At 44.0% G+C, this 21,045-nt stretch overlaps 1 protein-coding gene across 1 annotated transcript in view; it reads left to right on the forward strand.

Annotated features, from left to right (window-relative positions):
• Window positions 1-21,045, forward strand: part of dnah9 (dynein, axonemal, heavy chain 9) — a 119,895-nt gene that overhangs the window by 60,302 nt on the left and 38,548 nt on the right. The window contains exons 52-61 of the mRNA XM_036955698.1: window positions 132-365; window positions 6,898-7,002; window positions 7,212-7,367; window positions 8,304-8,534; window positions 11,272-11,466; window positions 12,553-12,672; window positions 13,410-13,598; window positions 13,863-14,098; window positions 14,462-14,584; window positions 14,831-15,035. Of these exons, the coding sequence (XP_036811593.1) occupies window positions 132-365; window positions 6,898-7,002; window positions 7,212-7,367; window positions 8,304-8,534; window positions 11,272-11,466; window positions 12,553-12,672; window positions 13,410-13,598; window positions 13,863-14,098; window positions 14,462-14,584; window positions 14,831-15,035 (1,794 nt within the window). The remainder of the gene's footprint in view (window positions 1-131; window positions 366-6,897; window positions 7,003-7,211; window positions 7,368-8,303; window positions 8,535-11,271; window positions 11,467-12,552; window positions 12,673-13,409; window positions 13,599-13,862; window positions 14,099-14,461; window positions 14,585-14,830; window positions 15,036-21,045) is intronic.

Genomic DNA, 21,045 nt, shown 5'->3' on the forward strand with positions numbered 1-21,045 from the left:
TCTCATTCTCTCTCTCTCTGTTTCTCTCTTTCTCTCACACACTTTTCTTTCGCTCTCATTCTCTCTCCCTCTCTTTCGTAATCATCATCCACAATAAAACCTCTAACACTCTACCTCTGTTGTCCTCCCAGCCGGAGCTGAAGGAGTCAGTGAGTAAGTTCATGGCCTACGTCCACGTCAGTGTGAACCACACTTCCAAGGAGTACCTGTCCAATGAGAGGCGCTATAACTACACCACGCCCAAGTCCTTCCTGGAGCAGATCAAGCTGTACCAAAGCCTGCTGGCCAATAAGAGCAGAGATCTCACCATGAAGATGGAACGCCTGGAGAACGGCCTACAGAAACTCAACAGCACCTCCGCTCAGGTCAGACCTTACCTTACTTTATTCTAACTTAACCTACAGTACCAACCTCTTCCTCACCTTAACCACCAAGATGGAGAGGCTGGAGAATGGCCTGCAGAAACTCAACAGCTCCTCTGCTCGGGAGATTTTTAAGCCTTGAGACAATTGAGACATGGATTGTGCATATGTGCCATACAGAGGGTGAATGTGCAAGACAAAAGATTTAAGTGCCTTTGAACGGGGTATGGTAGTAGGTGCCAGGCACACCGGTTTGAGTGTGTCAAGAACTGCAATGCTGCTGGGTTTTTCAGCTCAACAGTTTCCCGTGTGTATCAAGAATAGCCCACCACCCAAAGGACATCCAGACAACTTGACACAACTGTGAGAGGTATTGGAGTCAGCATAGTCCAGCATCCCTGTGGAACGCTTTTGACACCTTGTAGAGTCATCAACAAATTGAGGCTTTCCTGAGGGCAAATGGGGGTGCAACTCAATATTAGGTTAGGTGTTCCTAATGTTTTGTACACTCAGTGTATGTTCCCTGATTCAACACTTGAAGGGACATGAACACATCAGCATAGTATATAGTGTTATATTGTGTGTTGTGTTGGTGACACACACACCCTCCAACGTTACTAGCATTAATGCATTACAATGTGTCACCAACCCCCTATAGGAATACCCAGCAGGTCACATACATACATTACAGCACATACTTACCCTGTAATTGTGTTGACTGTTCATTACAGTTACACCCCCTGACCCCTTTTACGACAGGCTTCATTAATGGTCGTTTTATATGTGTTCACGTCCCTATGACAAGCCTCTTGCAATAAATGTACTTGTTTTGTAACATCAACACTTAATTCAGAAAGTCAGAGGTTGGCTGTCTGGTAAACAACAATAAACAAGGTTGCAGGGGTTAAAACGGGGAGATGAGGCTGAAAATGACTCATCGGCTCCCCAGAGAACATATTAAAGGGATTCCTGTGGGCTGTATTCAGCTCCTCTGGTCTGGATTTTGGTCTGTTTTTGCGGCAGCCATCTTGGATGATGAGTGTTAATAGTGTTTTAATGAGAGGAGAGAGAGTGGGTTGGAGCTGAGATGCGCTGATACCACAGGATGTATCTGGGAGCGGATCAGGGGAGCTGAGTTCTTGCGCTGCACACACATGCACATACACGTGTGCGTGTGTGTGTGTGTGTGTGTGTGTGTGTGTGTGGCTCCTAGACCTGCCTCTATCAGTGTAGAGTTGCGTGGGAGAACAGTGCTCTTATACTCTTTATAATGAACCTACACACACACACACACACACACACATACACCTCCTCCTCTTCTTTTTTCCCTCTGACACTAATCGCTGTGGGAGGCTAATGTCTCATCTCCAGTCGTGTAAATGTGAGGGTTCTAACCTCCAATCTACCCTCATCCACAGATCCCTGACAGGGAGCCAGATAAAGGAAAAATAGTTATATATAAAAATGATTTAAAGGCCCAATGCAGCCGTTTTTATATATCAATATCAAATACTTTCTAGGTAACAATTAAGTTGTAGATTGTATTTTCAACCAGCAACTATCCAATTTTTTCACACAGTGTTACAGTGTTAGTGTCATTAGCTGTTGTAAAATATTATTGAAAACATAGGAAAAACTTAATTTCAACTGCACTGGGCCTTTAATGATTAAGGGAAACTAGTTCTGCTTCTTCAACCACATTTCTCTTTTTTCTGATAACATGATCTGATGAGTTCTAGAGTATCGGTCCCAGACTCCCAGACTGATGAACTGGTTGTGGTGCTGTAGGGGAAAATACCTGCTCTCCTGTAAATTAGATCTTGGAAATAACTTTAGGTTTGTTTAGATCCACCTGGACAGGCAGTTATACGGATTTTAATTGATAAAGACAATGCACCCTGTCTAGAAGCTAGGGTATTATGTGTGGGTGTTAGATAGCCCCATACACAGTGGTACGTGTTTACATGTATATAGAGAGCTGTCCAGATGTAGAGCGATTTCACTGTTTATCTCAGAGCCACGTCTCACAACAATTAGCTATCGCTCTCTCGCAATCCATCTCTCTCTCTCTCTCTCTCTCTCTCTCTCTCTCTCTCTCTCTCTCTCTCTCCCTCTCTCTATCTCTCTCCATCCCTCTGTCTCTCTATCTTTCTCTCCCTCTCATTCCCTCCATCTCCCCCTCCCACCCATCACTCTGATGGCTCACTCGGTGCTTTTCAGTTTCTGTCTGGGTTGATTTCATCAGGACCCAACAGAGACATCTTCTACACAACACCCTCAGCACTCTCACGTCATGTTTAGTTAATTATCTCAAAGAACAACAAATATCACTCTGTTTTATTTCCCCTGTGCAACATTTTGACGAAGTCAGATGGTAATGTAGAAACATGCATGCATTCTGTGGAAATTGTGTGTGTTTCAGGTTTTAATTTGTGTGTGGCATGAGTGGGTGTGTGTGGCATGAGTGTGTGTGTGTGTGGCATGAGTGTGTGTTTGTACCTGCATGCATGCATGCGTGTGTGTGTGTGTGTGTGTGTGTGTGTGTGTGTGTGTGTGTGTGTGTGTGTGTGTGTGTGTGTGTGTGTGTGTGTGTGTGTGTGTGTGTGTGTGTGTGTGTGTGTCTGTCTGTCTTTGTGTGTCTGATTACAGTTCTAGCGCCTAACGCTATTAAATTATCCAGTAGATACAGTTGAAGTCGGAAGTTTACATACACTTAGGTTGGAGTCATTAAATCTTGTTTTTCAACCACTCCACAAATTTCTTGTTAACAAACTATAGTTTTGCCAAGTCTGTTAGGACATCTACTTTGTGCCTGACACAAGTAATTTTTCCAACAATTGTTTACAGACAGATTAGTTCACTTATAGTTCACTGTATCACAATTCCAGTGGGTCAGAAGTTTACATACGCTAAGTTGACTGTGCCTTTAAACAGCTTGAAAAATTCCAGAAAATGATGGCATGGCTTTAGAAGCTTCTGATAGGCTAATTGACATCATTTGAGTCAATTGGAGGTGTACCTGTGGATATATTTCAAGGCCTACCTCGAACAGTGCCTCTTTTGCTTGACATCATGGGAAAATCAAAAGAAATCAGCCAAGACCTCAGAAAAAAAATCATAGACCTCCACAAGTCTGGTTCATCGTTGGGAGCAAGGTTTTTTTTATTTTTTTAAATTTTATTTCACCTTTATTTAACCAGGTAGGCTAGTTGAGAACAAGTTCTCATTTGCAACTGCGACCTGGCCAAGATAAAGCATAGCAGTCCGACACATACAACAACACAGAGTTACACATGGAATGAACAAAACAAAAAATTAACGAAACGTACAAAAATTAATAAATACCGCATTCATCTGTACAAACAGTATAAACACCATGGGACCACGCAGCCGTCATACCGCTCAGGAAGGAGACGCGTTCTGTCTCCTAGAGATGAACATACTTTGGTGCGAAAAGTGCAAATCAATCCCAGAACAACAGCAAAGGACCTTTTGAAGTTGCTGGAGGAAACCGGTACAAAAGTATCAATATCCACAGTAAAACGAGTCCTATATTGACATAACCTGAAAGGCCGTTCAACAAGAAAGAAGCCACTGCACCAAAATCGCCATAAAAAAGCCAGACTACGGTTTGCAACTGCACATGGGGACAAAGATCGTACTCTATGGAGAAATGTCCTCTGGTCTGATAAAACAAAAATATAACAGTTTGGCCATAATGACCATCGTTATGTTTGGAGGAAAAAGGGGAACGTTTGCAAGGCGAAGAACACCATCTCAACTGTGAAGCACGGGGGTGGCAGCATCATGTTGTGGGGGTGCTTTGCTGCAGGAGGGACAGGTGCACTTAAAAAAAATAGATGGCATCGTGAGGGAGGAAAATTATATGGATATACGGATGTACACCCAATTTTTCAGTTTTTGATTTGTAAAAAAAGTTTGAAATATCCAATAAATGTCGTTCCACTTCATGATTGTGTCCCACTTGTTGTTGATTCTTCACAAAAAAATACAGTTTTATATCTTTATGTTTGAAGCCTGAAATGTGGCAAAAGGTCGCAAAGTTCAAGGGGGCCGAATACTTTCGCAAGGCACTGTATTGAAGCAACATCTCAAGACATCAGTCAGGAAGTTAAAGCTTGGTCACAAATGGGTCTTCCAAATGGACAATGACGCCAAGCATACTTCCAAAGTTGTGGCAAAAAGGCTTAAGGACAACAAAGTCAAGGTATTGGAGTGGCCACCACAATGCCCTGACCTCAATCCCATAGAAAATGTGTGGGCAGAACTGAAAAAGCATGTGCGAGCAAAGAGGCCTTCAAACCTGACTCAGTTACACCAGCTCTGTCAGGAGGAATGGGCCACAATTCACCCAACTTATTGTGGGAAGCTTGTGGAAGGTGTCCGTTTGACCCAAGTTAAACAATTCAAAGGCAATGCTACCGAATACTAATTGAGTGTATGTAAACTTCTGACCCACTGGGAATGTGATGAAAGAAATAAAAGCTGAAATAAATAATTCTCTCTGCTATTATTCTGACATGTCGCATTCTTAAAATAAAGTGGTGATCCTAAGTGACCTAAAACAGGGAATTTTTACAAGGATTAAATGTCAGGAATTGTGAAAAACTGAGTTTAAATGTATTTGGCTAAAGTGTATATAAACTTCCGACTTCTGTATACACTACCATTCAAACGTTTGGGGTCACTTAGAAATGTTCTTGATTTTGAAAGCACATTTTTTGTCCATTAAAATAACATCAAATTGATCAAAAATACAGTGTAGACATTGTTAATGTTGTAAATGACTATTGTAGCTGGAAACGGCAGATTTTTAACTGAAAATCTACATAGGCATACAGAGGCCCATTATCAGCAACCACCACTCCTGTGTTCCAATGGCACGTTGTGTTAGCTAATCCAAGTTTATCATTTTAAAAGGCAAATTGATCATTAGAAAACCCTTTTGCAATTATGTTAGCACAGCTGAAACTGTTGTCCTGATTAAAGAAGCAAGAAAACTGGCCTTCTTTAGGCCAGCAGCACGGCCAGGTGTACTGGGGACATCAAGGAGTCATCAGGCCAGGTAGTCCTGAGGCATGGTCCTAGAGCTCAGGTCCTCCGAGAGAGTGAAAGAAAGAAAGAAAGAAAGAAAGAAAGAAAGAAAGAAAGAAAGAATTAGAGAGAGATATTTAGATACTAAAATTCACACAGGACACCGGATAAGACAGGAGAAATACTCCAGATTCAACAGACTGACCATAGCCCCCCAACACATAAACTACTGCAGCATAAATACTGAGGGCTGAGACAGGAGGGGTCGGGAGACACTATGGCCCAATCCGACGATAACCCCAGACAGGGACAACCAGGTAGGATATAACCCAACCTACTTTGCCAAAGCACAGCCCCCACACCACTAGAGGGATATCTTCAACCACTAACTTACCATCCTGAGACAAGGCCGAGTATAGCCCACAAAGATCTCTGCCACGGCACAACTCAAGGGGGGGTGACAACCCGGACAGGAAGATCAAGTCAGTGACTCAACCCACTCAAGTGACGTACCCCTCCTAGGGACGGCATGGAAGAGCACCAGTAACTCAGCCCCTGTAATAGGGTTAGAGGCAGAGAATCCCAGTGGAGAGAGGGGAACCGGCCAGGCAGAGACAGCAAGGGTGGTTCGTTGCTCTGGTGCCTTTCCGTTCACCTTCACACTCCTGGGCCAGACTACACTCAATCATATGACCTACTGAAGAGATGAGTCTTGAATAAAGATAAAGGTTGAGACTGAGTCTGTGTCTCTCACATGGGTAGGCAGGACATTCCATAAAAATTTAGCTCTATAGGAGAAAGCCCTGCCTCCAGTTGTTTGCTTAGAAATTCTAGGGACAATTAGGAGGCCTGCGTCTTGTGACCATAGCGTACGTGTAGGTATGTACGGCAGGACCAAATCAGAAAGACAGGTAGGAGCAGACCCATGTAATGCTTTGTAGGTTAGCAGTAAAACCTTCAAATCAGCTCTTGCCTTAACAGGAAGCCAGTGTAGAGAGGGTGATCAATTTGATGTTATTTTAATGGACACAAAATGTTATTTTCTTTCAAAAACAAAGCGACCCCAAACTTTTGAATGGTAGTGTACTTGTTATCTCTCCATTTGTGTCCCCTTTTTGTCCATTTCTCTGCTTTGAGAAAATCATAGATTTTTTTTAATGCAATAGATCAATATTATATGAATGATAGAATGATGTCTGTTCTGAGGGTTGGGTCTTAAAAATGTTTGGTCCTGTATAACCACACATCAGAGATTCTATTCGTCGATAACAGATTCATTTTGTGTGTGTAATATATCTGTTGATTTCTGCTTATAATACGTTATCATCGTGACAAAAATGATCAACAATACAGTCTTCCTGTCTTCACAGATCTCATATAAGACATGTGACACTCTGCTCTCTACCGGTCACTATTACAGATAGAAGAATCAACCAAACCTCAAACATGACCTGCCCTCTCCTATTCTCTTCTGCGATAGGTGGACGACCTGAAGGCCAAGCTGGCCGCCCAGGAGGTGGAGCTCAAGCAGAAGAACGAAGATGCTGATAGGCTGATCCAGGTAGTCGGTGTGGAAACAGAGAAGGTGGGTGGTACTGTAAAACATTGTTGGTGGTGGGTGGGTCGGGTTCCCCTCATCATTCCCTAAACAATGGATTGTAAAGTGCTTTCCACATTGTAAATGTGCAATCCACATTTTCTAAAGCATTATTGTGAATCACTTTGAGACTTTGTGAGAAGCATTGCTGCGTACGACAATAATTCCCACGTCCTTTTTCTTTGATCTATGACCAGGTGTCTAAGGAGAAGACTGTGGCGGATGAGGAGGAAGAGAAGGTGGCGGCCATAGCGGTGGTGGTCACAGGGAAACAGAGAGACTGTGAGAAGGATCTGGCCAAGGCTGAACCAGCCCTCATAGCAGCACAGGAGGCTCTTAACACTCTCAATAAGGTGCACACACAAACACACAAATACACTCACAGTTTGATACCTTATGGGTTTCATTTCCAGTATATCAGATTTGAAATGGAATTATGGTATTTTCCACAAAATAATGTGCTAAAATATTCACGGCTCAATGTCCAGCGGTTTCTTACTATCTAGTGCTATAGCCGTTCTCTGTTGGTTTTATGTGGAAGAGCTGTGGGATTCACTAAGCACCTGAGTGGTTTAAGGTGTTCTGTGTTCACCCAACCAGAACTGACATCTCTTTTCCGGCTAGGCTACCCTCTCTAAAGACTCCAATTAGTATTCCCTGTTGTTTTCTTCTTCTTCTTCTTCTTCTTCTTCTTCTTCTTCTTCTTCTTCTTCTTCTTCTTCTTCTTCTTCTTCTTCTTCTTCTTCTTCTTCTTCTTCTTCTTCTTCTTCTTCTTCTTCTTCTTCTTCTTCTTCTTCTTCTTCTTCTTCTTCTTCTTCTTCTTCTTCTTCTTCTTCTTCTTCTTCTTCTTCTCAAAGTCAGCAAACTGTTCCAATTTTATAAACCTACTTTTTTTCTAGAATGCCCTGACTGAACTGCTGATTAATTCCTACTTTATTGAAAAGTGTATTTACTGTGATACAGTATGTGGTTGTCGCCCCTATCTTAAGATGAATGCACTAACTGTAAGTCACTCTGGATAAGAGCATCTGCTAAATGACTAAAATATCATATAAATGTAACTGTAGACCTTTGAATGAAATCCAGTTTTTCATATTTTTTTATTCATCCTTCCCTTGCACTGAATAACCTGGCAGAGTGGAAGTCCTTCAAGTGCATTCCAGTTTTTAATCTCTGTCATTGTCTCTATCCCTCCTTCTCATTTTTCATAATAGCCTGGTCAAGCTGATGTCCTCCAAATGCACTTTCTATTTCAATCCATTCTTCCTTCCCTCCATCTCTCCCTCCAGAACAACCTGACTGAGCTGAAGTCGTTTGGTTCTCCTGTGGTGGCTGTGACCAACGTGACCGCTGCAGTCATGGTTCTGATGGCACCGGGTGGTCGGGTTCCTAAGGACCGTAGTTGGAAGGCTGCCAAGGTGATGATGGCCAAAGTAGATGCTTTCCTGGACTCCCTGGTCCATTTCAACAAGCAGAACATCCCAGAGCCCTGCCTCAAGGCCATACAGCCCTATCTACAGGTAGAGTACAGTCTTACCAATTGGTAGAGTACAGTCATACAGCCTTACGTGCTGGTAGAGTACAGTCATACAGCCTTACCTGCTGGTAAAGTACAGTCATACAGCCTTACCTACTGATAAAGTACAGTCATACAGCCTTACCTGCTGGTAGAGTACATTCATACAGCCTTACCTACTGGTAAAGTACAGTCATGCAGCGTTACTTACTGGTACGGTCATACAGCCTTAACTACTGTTACAGTCATATAGCCTTACATACTGGTAGAGTACAGCCATACAGCCTTTTCTACTGGTACATTCATACAGCCCTACCTACTGGTAGAGTACATTAATGCTGCCTTACCTACTGGTACAGTCATACAGCCTTACCTACCGGTACAGCCATACAGCCTTACCTACTGGTACAGTCATACAGCCTTCTAGTACAGTCATACAGCCTTACCCACTGGTAGAGTACAGTCATACAGCCTTACCTGCTGGTAGAGTACAGTCATACAGCCTTACCTACTGGTAGAGTACATTCATACTGCCTTACCTACTGGTAAAGGACAGCCATACAGCCTTGCATACTGGTAGATTACAACCATACCTACTGGTAGAGTACAGTCATACAGCCTTCTAGTACAGTCATACAGCCTTACCTGCTGGTAGAGTACAGTCATACAGCCTTACCTACTGATAAAGTACAGGCATACAGCCTTACCTGCTGGTAGAGTACATTCATACAGCCTTACCTGCTGGTAGAGTCATACAGCCTTTTAGTACAGTCATACAGCCTTACCTACTGATAAAGTACAGTCATACAGCCTTACCTACTGATAAAGTACAGTCATACAGCCTTACCTACTGGTAAAGTACAGTCATGCAGCGTTACTTACTGGTACGGTCATACAGCCTTAACTACTGTTACAGTCATATAGCCTTACATACTGGTAGAGTACAGCCATACAGCCTTTTCTACTGGTACATTCATACAGCCCTACCTACTGGTAGAGTACATTAATGCTGCCTTACCTACTGGTACAGTCATACAGCCTTACCTACCGGTACAGCCATACAGCCTTACCTACTGGTACAGTCATACAGCCTTCTAGTACAGTCATACAGCCTTACCCACTGGTAGAGTACAGTCATACAGCCTTACCTGCTGGTAGAGTACAGTCATACAGCCTTACCTACTGGTAGAGTACATTCATACTGCCTTACCTACTGGTAAAGGACAGCCATACAGCCTTGCATACTGGTAGATTACAACCATACCTACTGGTAGAGTACAGTCATACAGCCTTACCTACTGGTACAGTCACACAGCCTTACCTACTGGTACAGTCACACAGCCTTACCTACTGGTACAGTCATAAAGCCGTACCTACTGGTAGAGTACAGTCATACAGCCTTACCTACTGGTACAGTCACACAGCCTTACCTACTGGTAGAGTACAGTCACACAGCCTTAACTACTGGAACAGTCACACAGCCGTACCTACTGGTACAGTCACACAGCCTTACCAACTGGTACAGTCACACAGCCGTACCTACTGGTACAGTCATACAGCCATAACTGCTGTTAGAGTACAGTCACACAGCCCTAACTACTAGTCACTGGTAGAGTCCAGCCATACAGCCTTACCTACTAGTAGAGTCCAGTCATACAGCCTTACCTACTAGTAGAATACAGCCTTACCTACTGGTACATTCGCACACAGCCATACCTACTGGTACAGTGACACAGCCGTAGCTACAGTACTGGTACAGTCACACAGCCTTACCTACTGTTACAGTCACAGAGCCTTACCCACTGGTATAGTCATGCATGCCTTACCTACTGGTACAGTCACACTACCATACCTACTGGTACAGTCACACAGCCTTACCAACTGGCACAGTCACAGAGCCTTACCTACTGGTACAGTCACACAGCCTTAACTACTGGTACAGTCACACAGCCTTACCTACTGGTACAGTCACACTGCCATACCTACTGGTACAGTCACACAGCCATACCTACTGGTACAGTCACACAGCCTTACCTACTGGTACAGTCACACTGCCATACCTACTGGTACAGTCACAGAGCCATACCTACTGGTACAGTCACACAGCCTTACCTACTGGTACAGCCATACAGCCTTACCTACTTGTACAGTCATACAGCCTTACATACTGGTACAGTCACACAGCCTTACCTACTAGTAGAGTACAGTGATACAGCCCTACCTACTAGTAGAATACAGCTATACAGTCTTACCTACTGGTATAGTCACATTGCCGTACCTACTGGTACAGTCACACAGCCTTACCTACTGGTAGAGTACAGTCACACAGCCTTACCTACTGGTACAGTCGCACAGCCTTACATACTGGTACAGTCACACAGCCTTACCTACTGGTACAGTCACACAGCCGTACCTACAGTACCGGTACAGTCACACAGCCTTACCTACTGGTACAGTCACACAGCCTTACATAATGGTACAGTCACACAGCCTTACCTACTGTTTTATTTTAGGGAATTTGATTGAGAATAATTCAGTGATGATAGTGTCATATTATTGTGATACTTTATTAAACCGTCTTTTGAGGAAGGTGAGAGTGTTGAATCTGTTAGAGTACCCAAGAACTCAACATGCAAGACCAGTTGTACTTACCAGCTTGCATAACCTCGGACATGATGTCAAGCAGCACATTTTCATTGAACGTGTTAATCGTGTCCCTCCACCCCATGCCAACTCTGCAGGACCCAGAGTTCCAGCCTGAACTAGTGGCCTCTAAGTCCAACGCTGCGGCGGGCCTCTGCTCCTGGGTCCTAAACATCGTCAAGTTCTACCAGGTGTTCTGTGAGGTGGAGCCCAAGAGACAGGCTCTGAGCAAGGCCAACGCTGAGCTGGCTGCAGCCCAGGAAAAACTCACAGTCATCAAGACTAAGATCAACGTGAGTTAACCTAACACTGATCAGGTTGAATCCTATTTAGAAACAGTTCTTAGACTTTGGTTTTATAGTCCACTATATCATGGTATCAGAATTCACATTGTGAAAATGTAATTAATCTAATTACCTAATAATAAGTTGTATGTTTCTTTAAGGGAGTAGAAAATACATTCTATTCAGAGGCTGTTATATGCATCAAGAAATACATCTCAAGATGACAATCCCAATAGCTGTAAATAATAGCTGTGAGTCAACGGCCTATTGTGTATTTGACATTCAGACCCTCATCCTTAGCAGCCTCTATGCAGTCCCTCTTTATGAAGTCAGACCATGTAGCAGCCCTGCCGTAGCAGCCCTGCCGTAGCAGCCGCCTTGCTGTCTGCCAACGTCCAACCCTGAAGAGTTTCTAGTTTAGACTCTAATAAGTTCCAAATCCACTTTTTTCCGCCTGTCGTTTGTTCAGCTGTCAGCCAAAGCATTTGTGTAGAAAATGGCTCCTGAGCCAGGGGGAATTAGCAATCCTCAGTATCATATAATATGAACCTGTGTGTCTCCACCAATTAATTGGGTTTGTCCTTGTAATAACTGCCTCCGTATGCCTAATAAATCCTCTGTGGAGATTGATCACATTTCAGCAACTTTCAGAAAACTGTGAAAGTTTTGTTTCATCCGGAGTAGCTTGTCGTCGGGTAACAAGCGTTTAGATCATTTGAAGTTTTATCTGTCAATTTACCAAGCTCTGTCTCTCTCTCTGTCTCTCTCTCTGTCTCTCTCTCTGTCTCTCTCTGTCTCTCTCTCTGTCTCTCTCTGTCTCTCTCTCTGTCTCTCTCTCTGTCTCTCTCTCTGTCTCTCTCGCTCTCTGTCTCTCTCTCTGTCTCTCTCTGTCTCTCTCTCTGTCTCTCTCTCTGTCTCTCTCTCTGTCTCTCTCTTTCTCTCTCTCTCTCTCTGTCTCTCTCTCTGTCTCTCTCTCCTGTGTGTGTGTGTGTGTGTGTGTGTGTGTGTGTGTGTGTGTGTGTGTGTGTGTGTGTGTGTGTGTGTGTGTGTGTGTGTGTGTGTGTGTGTGTGTGTGTGTGTGTGTGTGTGCGACAGCACCTTAATGAGAACCTGGCCAAGCTGACAGCCAAGTTTGAGAAAGCCACGGCCGACAAGCTCAAATGCCAGCAGGAGGCTGAGTCCACCGCTCGCACCATCTCTCTTGCCAACCGCCTGGTGAGTTGGCCAGACACACACACACACTTACCTGGGGGCATACACATCGCCTGCTGATCAGTATTCAGTAAGGAGATGTGTTGTGTTGACAGTGTGAGGGTGGTAATCTCCACTTGATGAGAGACAGGCCAACAAAGGAATAGAAGGATCAGCATTTTCTAAAAGTGTCAAACAACATTGTAATCATTATTGCTAAGTTAAGCTTATTATTTCCAAACCAGCTGTGTTCTATAACTTTGTCACACTTCTATTCATTGATGTTATTGTAATTAAGACAGGCTACTTTTTTAATGAGTCTACAGCTAGCAGGGTGCAGTGTGGGTAATCAATGTCACTCAGGGCAGAATGCTAATTGTAGAGCCTTAACTTTGACTTTTGTGTTAATCATGCCTTGGTATCAATATGAGATTTGCATGAAAATTCTAGATTTTTTTAATAATATTTTTTTTACTTAACCAGGCAAGTCCGTAAAGAACAAATTCTTATTTACAATGACGGCCTACCCCTGCCAAACCCAGACGACACTGGGCCAATTTTGCACCGCCCTATGGAACTCCCAATTACGTCCGGATGTGATGTACATCCTGGATTCAAACCAGGGACTGTAGTGTTGCCTCTGGCACTGAGATGCAGTGCCTTAGACCGCTGCACCACTTGAATTGTGATCTGGCCTGTCTCACTCCATGGTTATGTGTGGTGTTGTGTCCTGCCGTGTCACATTGTGTTGTGGTCTGTAGGTAGGTGGTCTGGCATCGGAGAACGTGCGTTGGGCGGAGGCAGTGGAGAGTTTCAGACGTCAGGAGAGGACTCTGTGTGGGGACGTCCTCCTCATCACAGCGTTTGTCTCCTACCTGGGATACTTCACTAAGCGCTACCGACAGCAGCTCATGGACAACACCTGGAGACCATACCTCAGTCAGTTACAGGTGGGACAACACACACAGAGCCATATGCATACACACATAATAATCAACATTTCTGTTATCACATCATTGTAAAAGTGTTTGCCATTCATTTAATGAACGTCCTGATAAGCAGCTGATGAATAGAATCAGGGCTGGACCAAAAGCCCCCCCTCCATGAATCTCCAAGAGGAGGTTGTCCACCCCTGATCCATGCCATTTCGATGCCTGTGGCTTCTATGCTTGTTACTAACCACCGTCCCCCATCCCACCTCCCCTCTCTCCCAGGTGCCAATCCCAGTGACCCCTGACCTGGACCCTCTGACCATGCTGATGGACGATGCTGACATCGCGGCGTGGCAGAACGAGGGCCTGCCGGCCGATAGGATGTCCACGGAAAATGCCACCATCCTCACTTCCTGCCAGCGCTGGCCCCTCATGGTGGACCCCCAGCTACAGGGCGTCAAGTGGATCAAAAACAAATACGGAGAGGATCTACGCGTCATCCGCATCGGACAGAGAGGGTGAGTCACAAGATGGCAGCTGTTCTGGAGAGAGTTTTTGAAGAGGGTATATAATGGGCTCTCCTTGACATTCTTAATAGAGACCATAATTGCCTCTTTTATTGGGCAGAGTGGGTGAGAAAGACTTTACTTGGAATCACTTCCTGGTTTAATGAATTGCTATAACGATGTAGATTAAACATTTTCTTCAATGAAATTTCCACATCATTACCCATCACCGATAGTGCAGGAGACGGTTCAACAAGCATAGTACAAAAAGTCTTTAAAATATTGGGTAAAACTGATTAAGGCTTAAGCTCTTTCTAGTGACAGTAAAACTCCTATTCACGGGTCTGTGTTGACTTCTGGGCATGTGTCTCTCAGGTATCTGGACTCCATAGAGAGAGCTTTGTCTGCTGGTGACGTGGTTCTGATCGAGAACCTAGAGGATACTGTAGACCCTGTTCTAGGGCCACTACTGGGGAGAGAAACCATCAAGAAGGGCAGGTGCGTGACTCTCTAAGTGGTTTCCAAAGCATTTTCCATCAAATCTGAAACCTGCTTTAAAACAAACCTGTCAGCCAGTTCCAGTAGGCTGAATCCTACCGACCTTGCACGGTCACTGTCAGAAATTGAAGCGAGAAGTTCATTGACACGTTTGAAATGTGGATTTATCGTAGTACATGACTCCATGACTTCAATCATCACACCTCCAACTACTCTCCTCTCCTCTCTCCATCCACCTCTCCTCAGGTACATAAAGATAGGAGACAAGGAGTGTGAGTACAACCCCAGCTTTAGACTGATTCTCCACACTAAGCTGGCCAGCCCACACTACCAGCCCGAGCTCCAGGCCCAGTGTACCCTGATGAACTTTACCGTGACCAGGGATGGTCTGGAGGACCAGCTACTGGCTGCTGTGGTCAGCATGGAGAGGCCTGACCTGGAGGAACTCAAGGTGGGGCACAGTTAGCGTTTCGTCTATGATGATGGTCGTAAGCTATGTTTCCACCCCCACACCCAAAAATGTTTTCAAGGGAATTATCAAATATTTGCATAGCAAATATATACACATTTTAACAGCGGAAGAGTGTTTCCTTCAAACTGACTGGATGGTTTTGTCACAAAAACTGTTGCGATAAACAGCGAACTTGCCCCAAACTCGTCTTGGTGCATGCTGTCTAGACAACAGTTTGCTGATATCTTGGAGAGGGTAGGTTATATGATGTCATATGGATAAGAGCAAGATACATTTTATTTGATAATTGGCAGCCAATCACTGATCATGTCACCAGCATACAAATAATACCCTAGATATCTATTGGAAATGTGCATCAAGCTCATCACCGTCCATCACTTAACCACCATGTGAAGTTCATAACTTAATTCATTTGCCTATTAAACTCTTCATGCTTTTCCTCGTCGTGGTGGGAGGACAACACAACACATCATGGTGTGAATCCTTGTTTACTTCCATGTGATGGTTATTATATCAATATTGACAAGTAAAAGTGTTTCCACAGCAATTTTCCCGATCTATTTCACCACAAAAAATCGATACATCTAGTGTATTTTGTATTGTCGACATTAGGACATTATACCAACAAGTTTGCTGTTTCCATCAGGCCTGTCAGGAGTGTTTATATACTTCCGCATTACATGGTTGGATGGGAACATGGTTATTCTGTGGTGAATGTTCTGGCACTAAATGGCCACTGTGGCTAACATGGAGAGAATCAAAAGGGATCTGAGATAGGCATTCTAGTACCGCTTCTTTATGTGCTTGAAGCTTCAGGCTTCCCTCTCATTCAACTGTTAATGTACACCACCGTTCAAAAGTTTGGAGTCACTTAGAAATGTCCTTGTTTTTGAAAGAAAAGCACATTTGTTGTCCATTAAAATAACATCAAATTGATCAGAAATACAGTGTAGACATTGTTAATGTTGTAAATGACTATTTTAGCTGGAAACGGCTGATTTTTCATGGAATATCTACATAGGCGTACAGAGGCCCATTATCAGCAACTATCACTCCTGTGTTCCAATGGCACGTTGTGTTAGCTAATCCAAGTTTATAATTTTAAAATGCTAATTGATCATTAGAAAAAACTTTTGCAATTGTGTTAGCACCGCTGAAACTGTTGTCCTGATTAAAGAAGCAATACAACTGTCCTTCTTCAGACTAGTTGAGTACCTGGAGCATCAGCATTTGTGGGTTCGATTACAGGCTCAAAATGGCCAGAAACTCATCAGTCTATTCTTCTTCTGAGAAATTAAGGGATTGCCAAGAAACTGAAGATCTCGTCCAATGCTGTGTACTACTCCCTTCACAGAACAATGCAAACTGGCTCTAACCAGAATAGAAAGAGGAGTTGGAGACCCCGGTGCACAACTGAGCAAGAGGACAAGTACATTAGAGTGTCTAGTTTGAGAAACAGAAGCATCACAAGTCCTCAACTGGCAGCTTCATTAAATAGTACCCGCAAAACACCAGTCTCAACGTCAACAGTGAAGAGGCGACTCTGGGATGCTGGCCTTCTAGGCAGAGATGCATAGAAAAAGCCATATCTCAGACTGGCCAATAAAAAGAAAAAATTAAGATGGGTAAAAGAACATAGACACTGGACAGAGGAACTCTGCCTAGAAGTCCAGCATCCCGGAGTTGCCTCTTCACAATTGACGTTAAGACTGGTGTTTTGCGGGTACTATTTAATGAAGCTGCCAGTTGAGGACTTGTGAGGCATCTGTTTCTCAAACTAGACACTAATGTACTTGTCCTCTTGCTCAGTTGTTGCTTCTTTAATCAGGACAACAGTTTCAGCTGTGCTAACATAATTGCCAAAGGGTTTTCTAATGATCAATTAGCCTTTTAAAATGATAAACTTGGATTAGCTAACACAACGTGCCATTGGAACACAGGAGTGATGGTTGCTGATAATGGGCCTCTGTACACCTATGTAGATATTCCATTAAACATCAATAGTAATTTGCAACATTAACAATGTCTACATTGTACTTCTGATCAATTTTATGTTATTTTAATGGACAACAAATGTGCTTTTCTTTCAAAAACAATGACATTTTTAAGCGACCCCAAACTTTTGAACGTTGGTGTGTGTGGCGAGCATACATTACTGGAAGTGGGGAATCAACAGTGAGGATACTGTAGGAACATATGGTGTGACTCTCCCTCGGGTATCGAAACGAGCTCTAGACATTTACCAGTCAGACACTCAAACCAGTCAGGTTTCATTTAGTCTTTTCATCTTTCGTCTTCAGATACCATCTGAGAGTTAGACTGTCAAGAGTCGAGCAGGGTTTGATGTCTCTTCTCCTTAGGTGTAACTAACAACAGATTCATCAACACTGACTAGAGTCAGCGACTTTTTGCAGCCTCTCATCATTATCTCGCTCCTCTTCTTTTAACAAAGTTTTGACATCACAAGCGGCTGCGCTAGAGCCCGCGGCGGCGAGCTCTTTGATTCCAAAAACAATCGTCAGACTCTTTGATTAGCGAGACGTTAACTGGAAGGGGGATAATTATTGGGCCCTGGGTCCATCACGTAGAGAATATTGTGTGTGTGTGCGCGCGTGTGTGTGCACGCTCACATACGTCTGTCTGCCCTCGTCAATTAACTAGCCTCATCAACTGCATCTTGATGAGCAACTACTCAGCATGGTAATAATAATGTCGGTAAACTGGCCTGTCGCTTCAGTAACACCTCAGCATTACATCTCAAATGACACCCTATTCCCTACACAAGTAGTTCACTATTTCTGACCAGAGTCCATGGGATGTCACCTTGAACTGTGTACCAAAATACCACCCTATTTTGTAGACAGCGCATTACATTTAAACTTCCTCCTCTGGTTGAGAATACGGTGTCATTTGAGATGCTTGGCTTGGCTGGGTTGTTATGTAGGGAGAGAGAATGGCCGACATGTGCAGTATCTGAATGCAGGTTACTGGAAGAATGGTCTTGATCAAAGCCCAGGAACTTAATGATGCCACATGCTCACAGCATCGACGATAACCAGGATCGGCTTTGTGTCCACGGCTGTTGGATATGGATGTCCTGAAGCCTTTAGACAGGACAGTGACTGAAACACTGCTACTATCAGCATCCCTGTCCATCCCCCGCTCTCAGTAATACACACACACATGCGCGCATACACACTCAAGCACCCATGCGTGCACACACATGCACACACACTCTTGTCTTAATCTCCCTATCTCTATCCCCCCCCCCCCCCCCCCCACCACCACCGCATTAAACCAAATCAGAAAGCCCAACTTTACTCAGAAACACATTCGGCTGACGGCAGTGTTTTGGGAGAGATCAGGAACTCTGATAATTGTAAAACTCAGTCAGCGGGTCGGAGCAGAGCGGAGTGGAGATTTACTGTAGCAGTGATTCTATTTACATCCAGTGGATTTCATTCAGCTTGCTGCTTGTTGGCATTGGGCCTCTGTAGGGAGGGTTTAATCAGACCTGTAGGCTTTCATCTGAAGACAAATCATCATTTTTAATAACCTGAAAACACACATGCAGACATACACACACAGATGGGCACACACAGAGAGATGGGCACACACACACACACACACACACACAGATGGGCACACACACAGAGAGAGATGGGCACACACACACACACACACAGATGGGCACATACACACACACACAGATAGGCACACACACACACACAGATGGGCACACACACAGAGATGGGCACACACACACAGAGAGATGGGCACACACACACAGAGAGATGGGCTCATACACACACTCACAGATAGGCACACACACACACACAGACGGGCACACACACACAGGCGGGCACTTACAAACACACACAGAGATGGGCACACACACGGAGATGGGCACACACACAAACAGATAGGCACACACACACACACACACAAAGATGGGCACACACACAGACGGGCACTTACAAACACAAACACACACACAGATGGGCACACGCACACAGAGATGGGCACAGACACACACAGAGATGGGCACACACACACACACACACACAGAGATGGCACACACACACACACACAGACGGGCACACACACAGACGGGCATTTACAAACACAAACACACTCACAGATGGGCACACGCACACAGAGATAGCCACAGACACACACACACACACACACACAGATGGGCACACACACACAGATGGGCACACACACACACACACACAAACACAAACGCACACAAAACGGCAGTGTTATTTTAAGCCGCCTGTGTGTCCCCTCAGCAAAACGCAGCGGTGAAGTGAAATGTGATTTAATGAAGCTTGTTTAATTAGCATTTCATGGAGATGGGAGGAGAGGAAGAAGAAGATGAGGAAAAAGAGGGGAAGGAAAAGACGTGATGTGGAACTCTTATCTTTTTAATTAACGTTAAAAGTTAAGCGGGGTAAACGCGTGGCTAACTCCATGCACCTGCTATCCAAACAATTCCCAGTAGAATTTGTTTATTTGGTTATAACCTGTTCTGTGTTCCCCAGTAAACAACACGTTTCCTCTCTACTGACTGATAACAATCACAGTACTGATAGGAGCCTGTAAATAGAGCCTGCCTGTAGACCTGTTTATTGTCTCTGAATCAACTTCATGCCATTATTCCTCTAATGAGTTTAGAGTTTAGCTACTGAGCTGAATAGGATAGTTTGGATACTGGATGCTGATTGGTTGATAGGCATTAGTTATTCATGATAATCCACGGGTAATAATATAATATATGCCATTTAGCAGACGCTTTTATCCCCATAGCATTTTAGTCATGCAAGCATACATTTTACATTCGGGTGGTCATGGGAATTTGATCCCACTACCCTGGCTTTATAAGCGCCATGCTCTACCAACTAAACCACAAAGGACCGTAATTTGTGATAACAGTTACATTTGAAATATTCCCTGTCCCATAGTTCAGCCAGGCAATTCATAAACTTTATCTCCACTGGAATAAAGATGTTGCCAACATTAGATGTTTTATTCAGACAGCGGGGGTTTCTATAAACCTTCCTGCACAGTCTTCCCGCTTTGCATTCACATCGAGCCTAAGAACAGCCCTAAACTGTGTGTTACTCTCGATAATCCACGGGTTCTCTTGCCTTATTGCTTAATGAACTCATCCAAAGTCCAGTTAAGAAGTGTCAAATGTCAACACCCCATTTTCAGAGAGGGGGACACCCATAGAATCCCCCTATCAATTCTAATAACGGCCTCCCACTCGGGTGCAGTGTTTTTGTGTGTGTGTGTGTGTGTGTGTGTGTGTGCGTACATGAGTGTGTGTCTGATGCAGCCTAGGAGAGTGGGAGAGAGGGAGAGAAAGAGATGGAGAGAGATCCGTTTTCCATATTGCCTCACCAGGGCTGTTCACTAGCTCTCAGTAATCATCTGCCTGAAATGATAGATGTATTATCTCTTTTTAATCCCAATTAGGGATTTCTGCTATCTGGTTAATTGTTTGTTTTTCCCAGGCCGGGTAATTACATGAACAATATTCCGACTGAGAACTAAACATTAATAACTGACTTGTTATTAAAAATTGGGGGGTGTTTTGATGTGGCGAGCTTTGCCCTCGTACAGTGGAAAGAGAGGGGAGACAGAAGAGAGAAGGTCAAGGTCGTGACGTGATCTCACAGGGCAAATTGCTTCACTTGAACCCCTCCTCCAATTATACATATACTTGTTTCTCCAATTATGTACCTCCAATTAGATACAGTATGTCCTTGACACCATTCTTGTTACTGATTTGGAACACATTGGTATGTAATTGTTTTGGGACTAACTAGAATCAATCACCCAACCAGGTTACAGCTAAGAAGCAATCCGTAGAAGAGTAGGAAGACTGTGCAGGAACGTTTTTGGTGGGGATGAAACGGCAGGAGGCCAAGCAGAGCGAAGGACAACGAAACAAGGGTCCTGTCTATCTTTGAAAAGTGAA

Source organism: Oncorhynchus mykiss, chromosome 20 (genome assembly GCF_013265735.2).
Source record: "Oncorhynchus mykiss isolate Arlee chromosome 20, USDA_OmykA_1.1, whole genome shotgun sequence".
Classification (NCBI taxonomy): domain Eukaryota; kingdom Metazoa; phylum Chordata; class Actinopteri; order Salmoniformes; family Salmonidae; genus Oncorhynchus; species Oncorhynchus mykiss.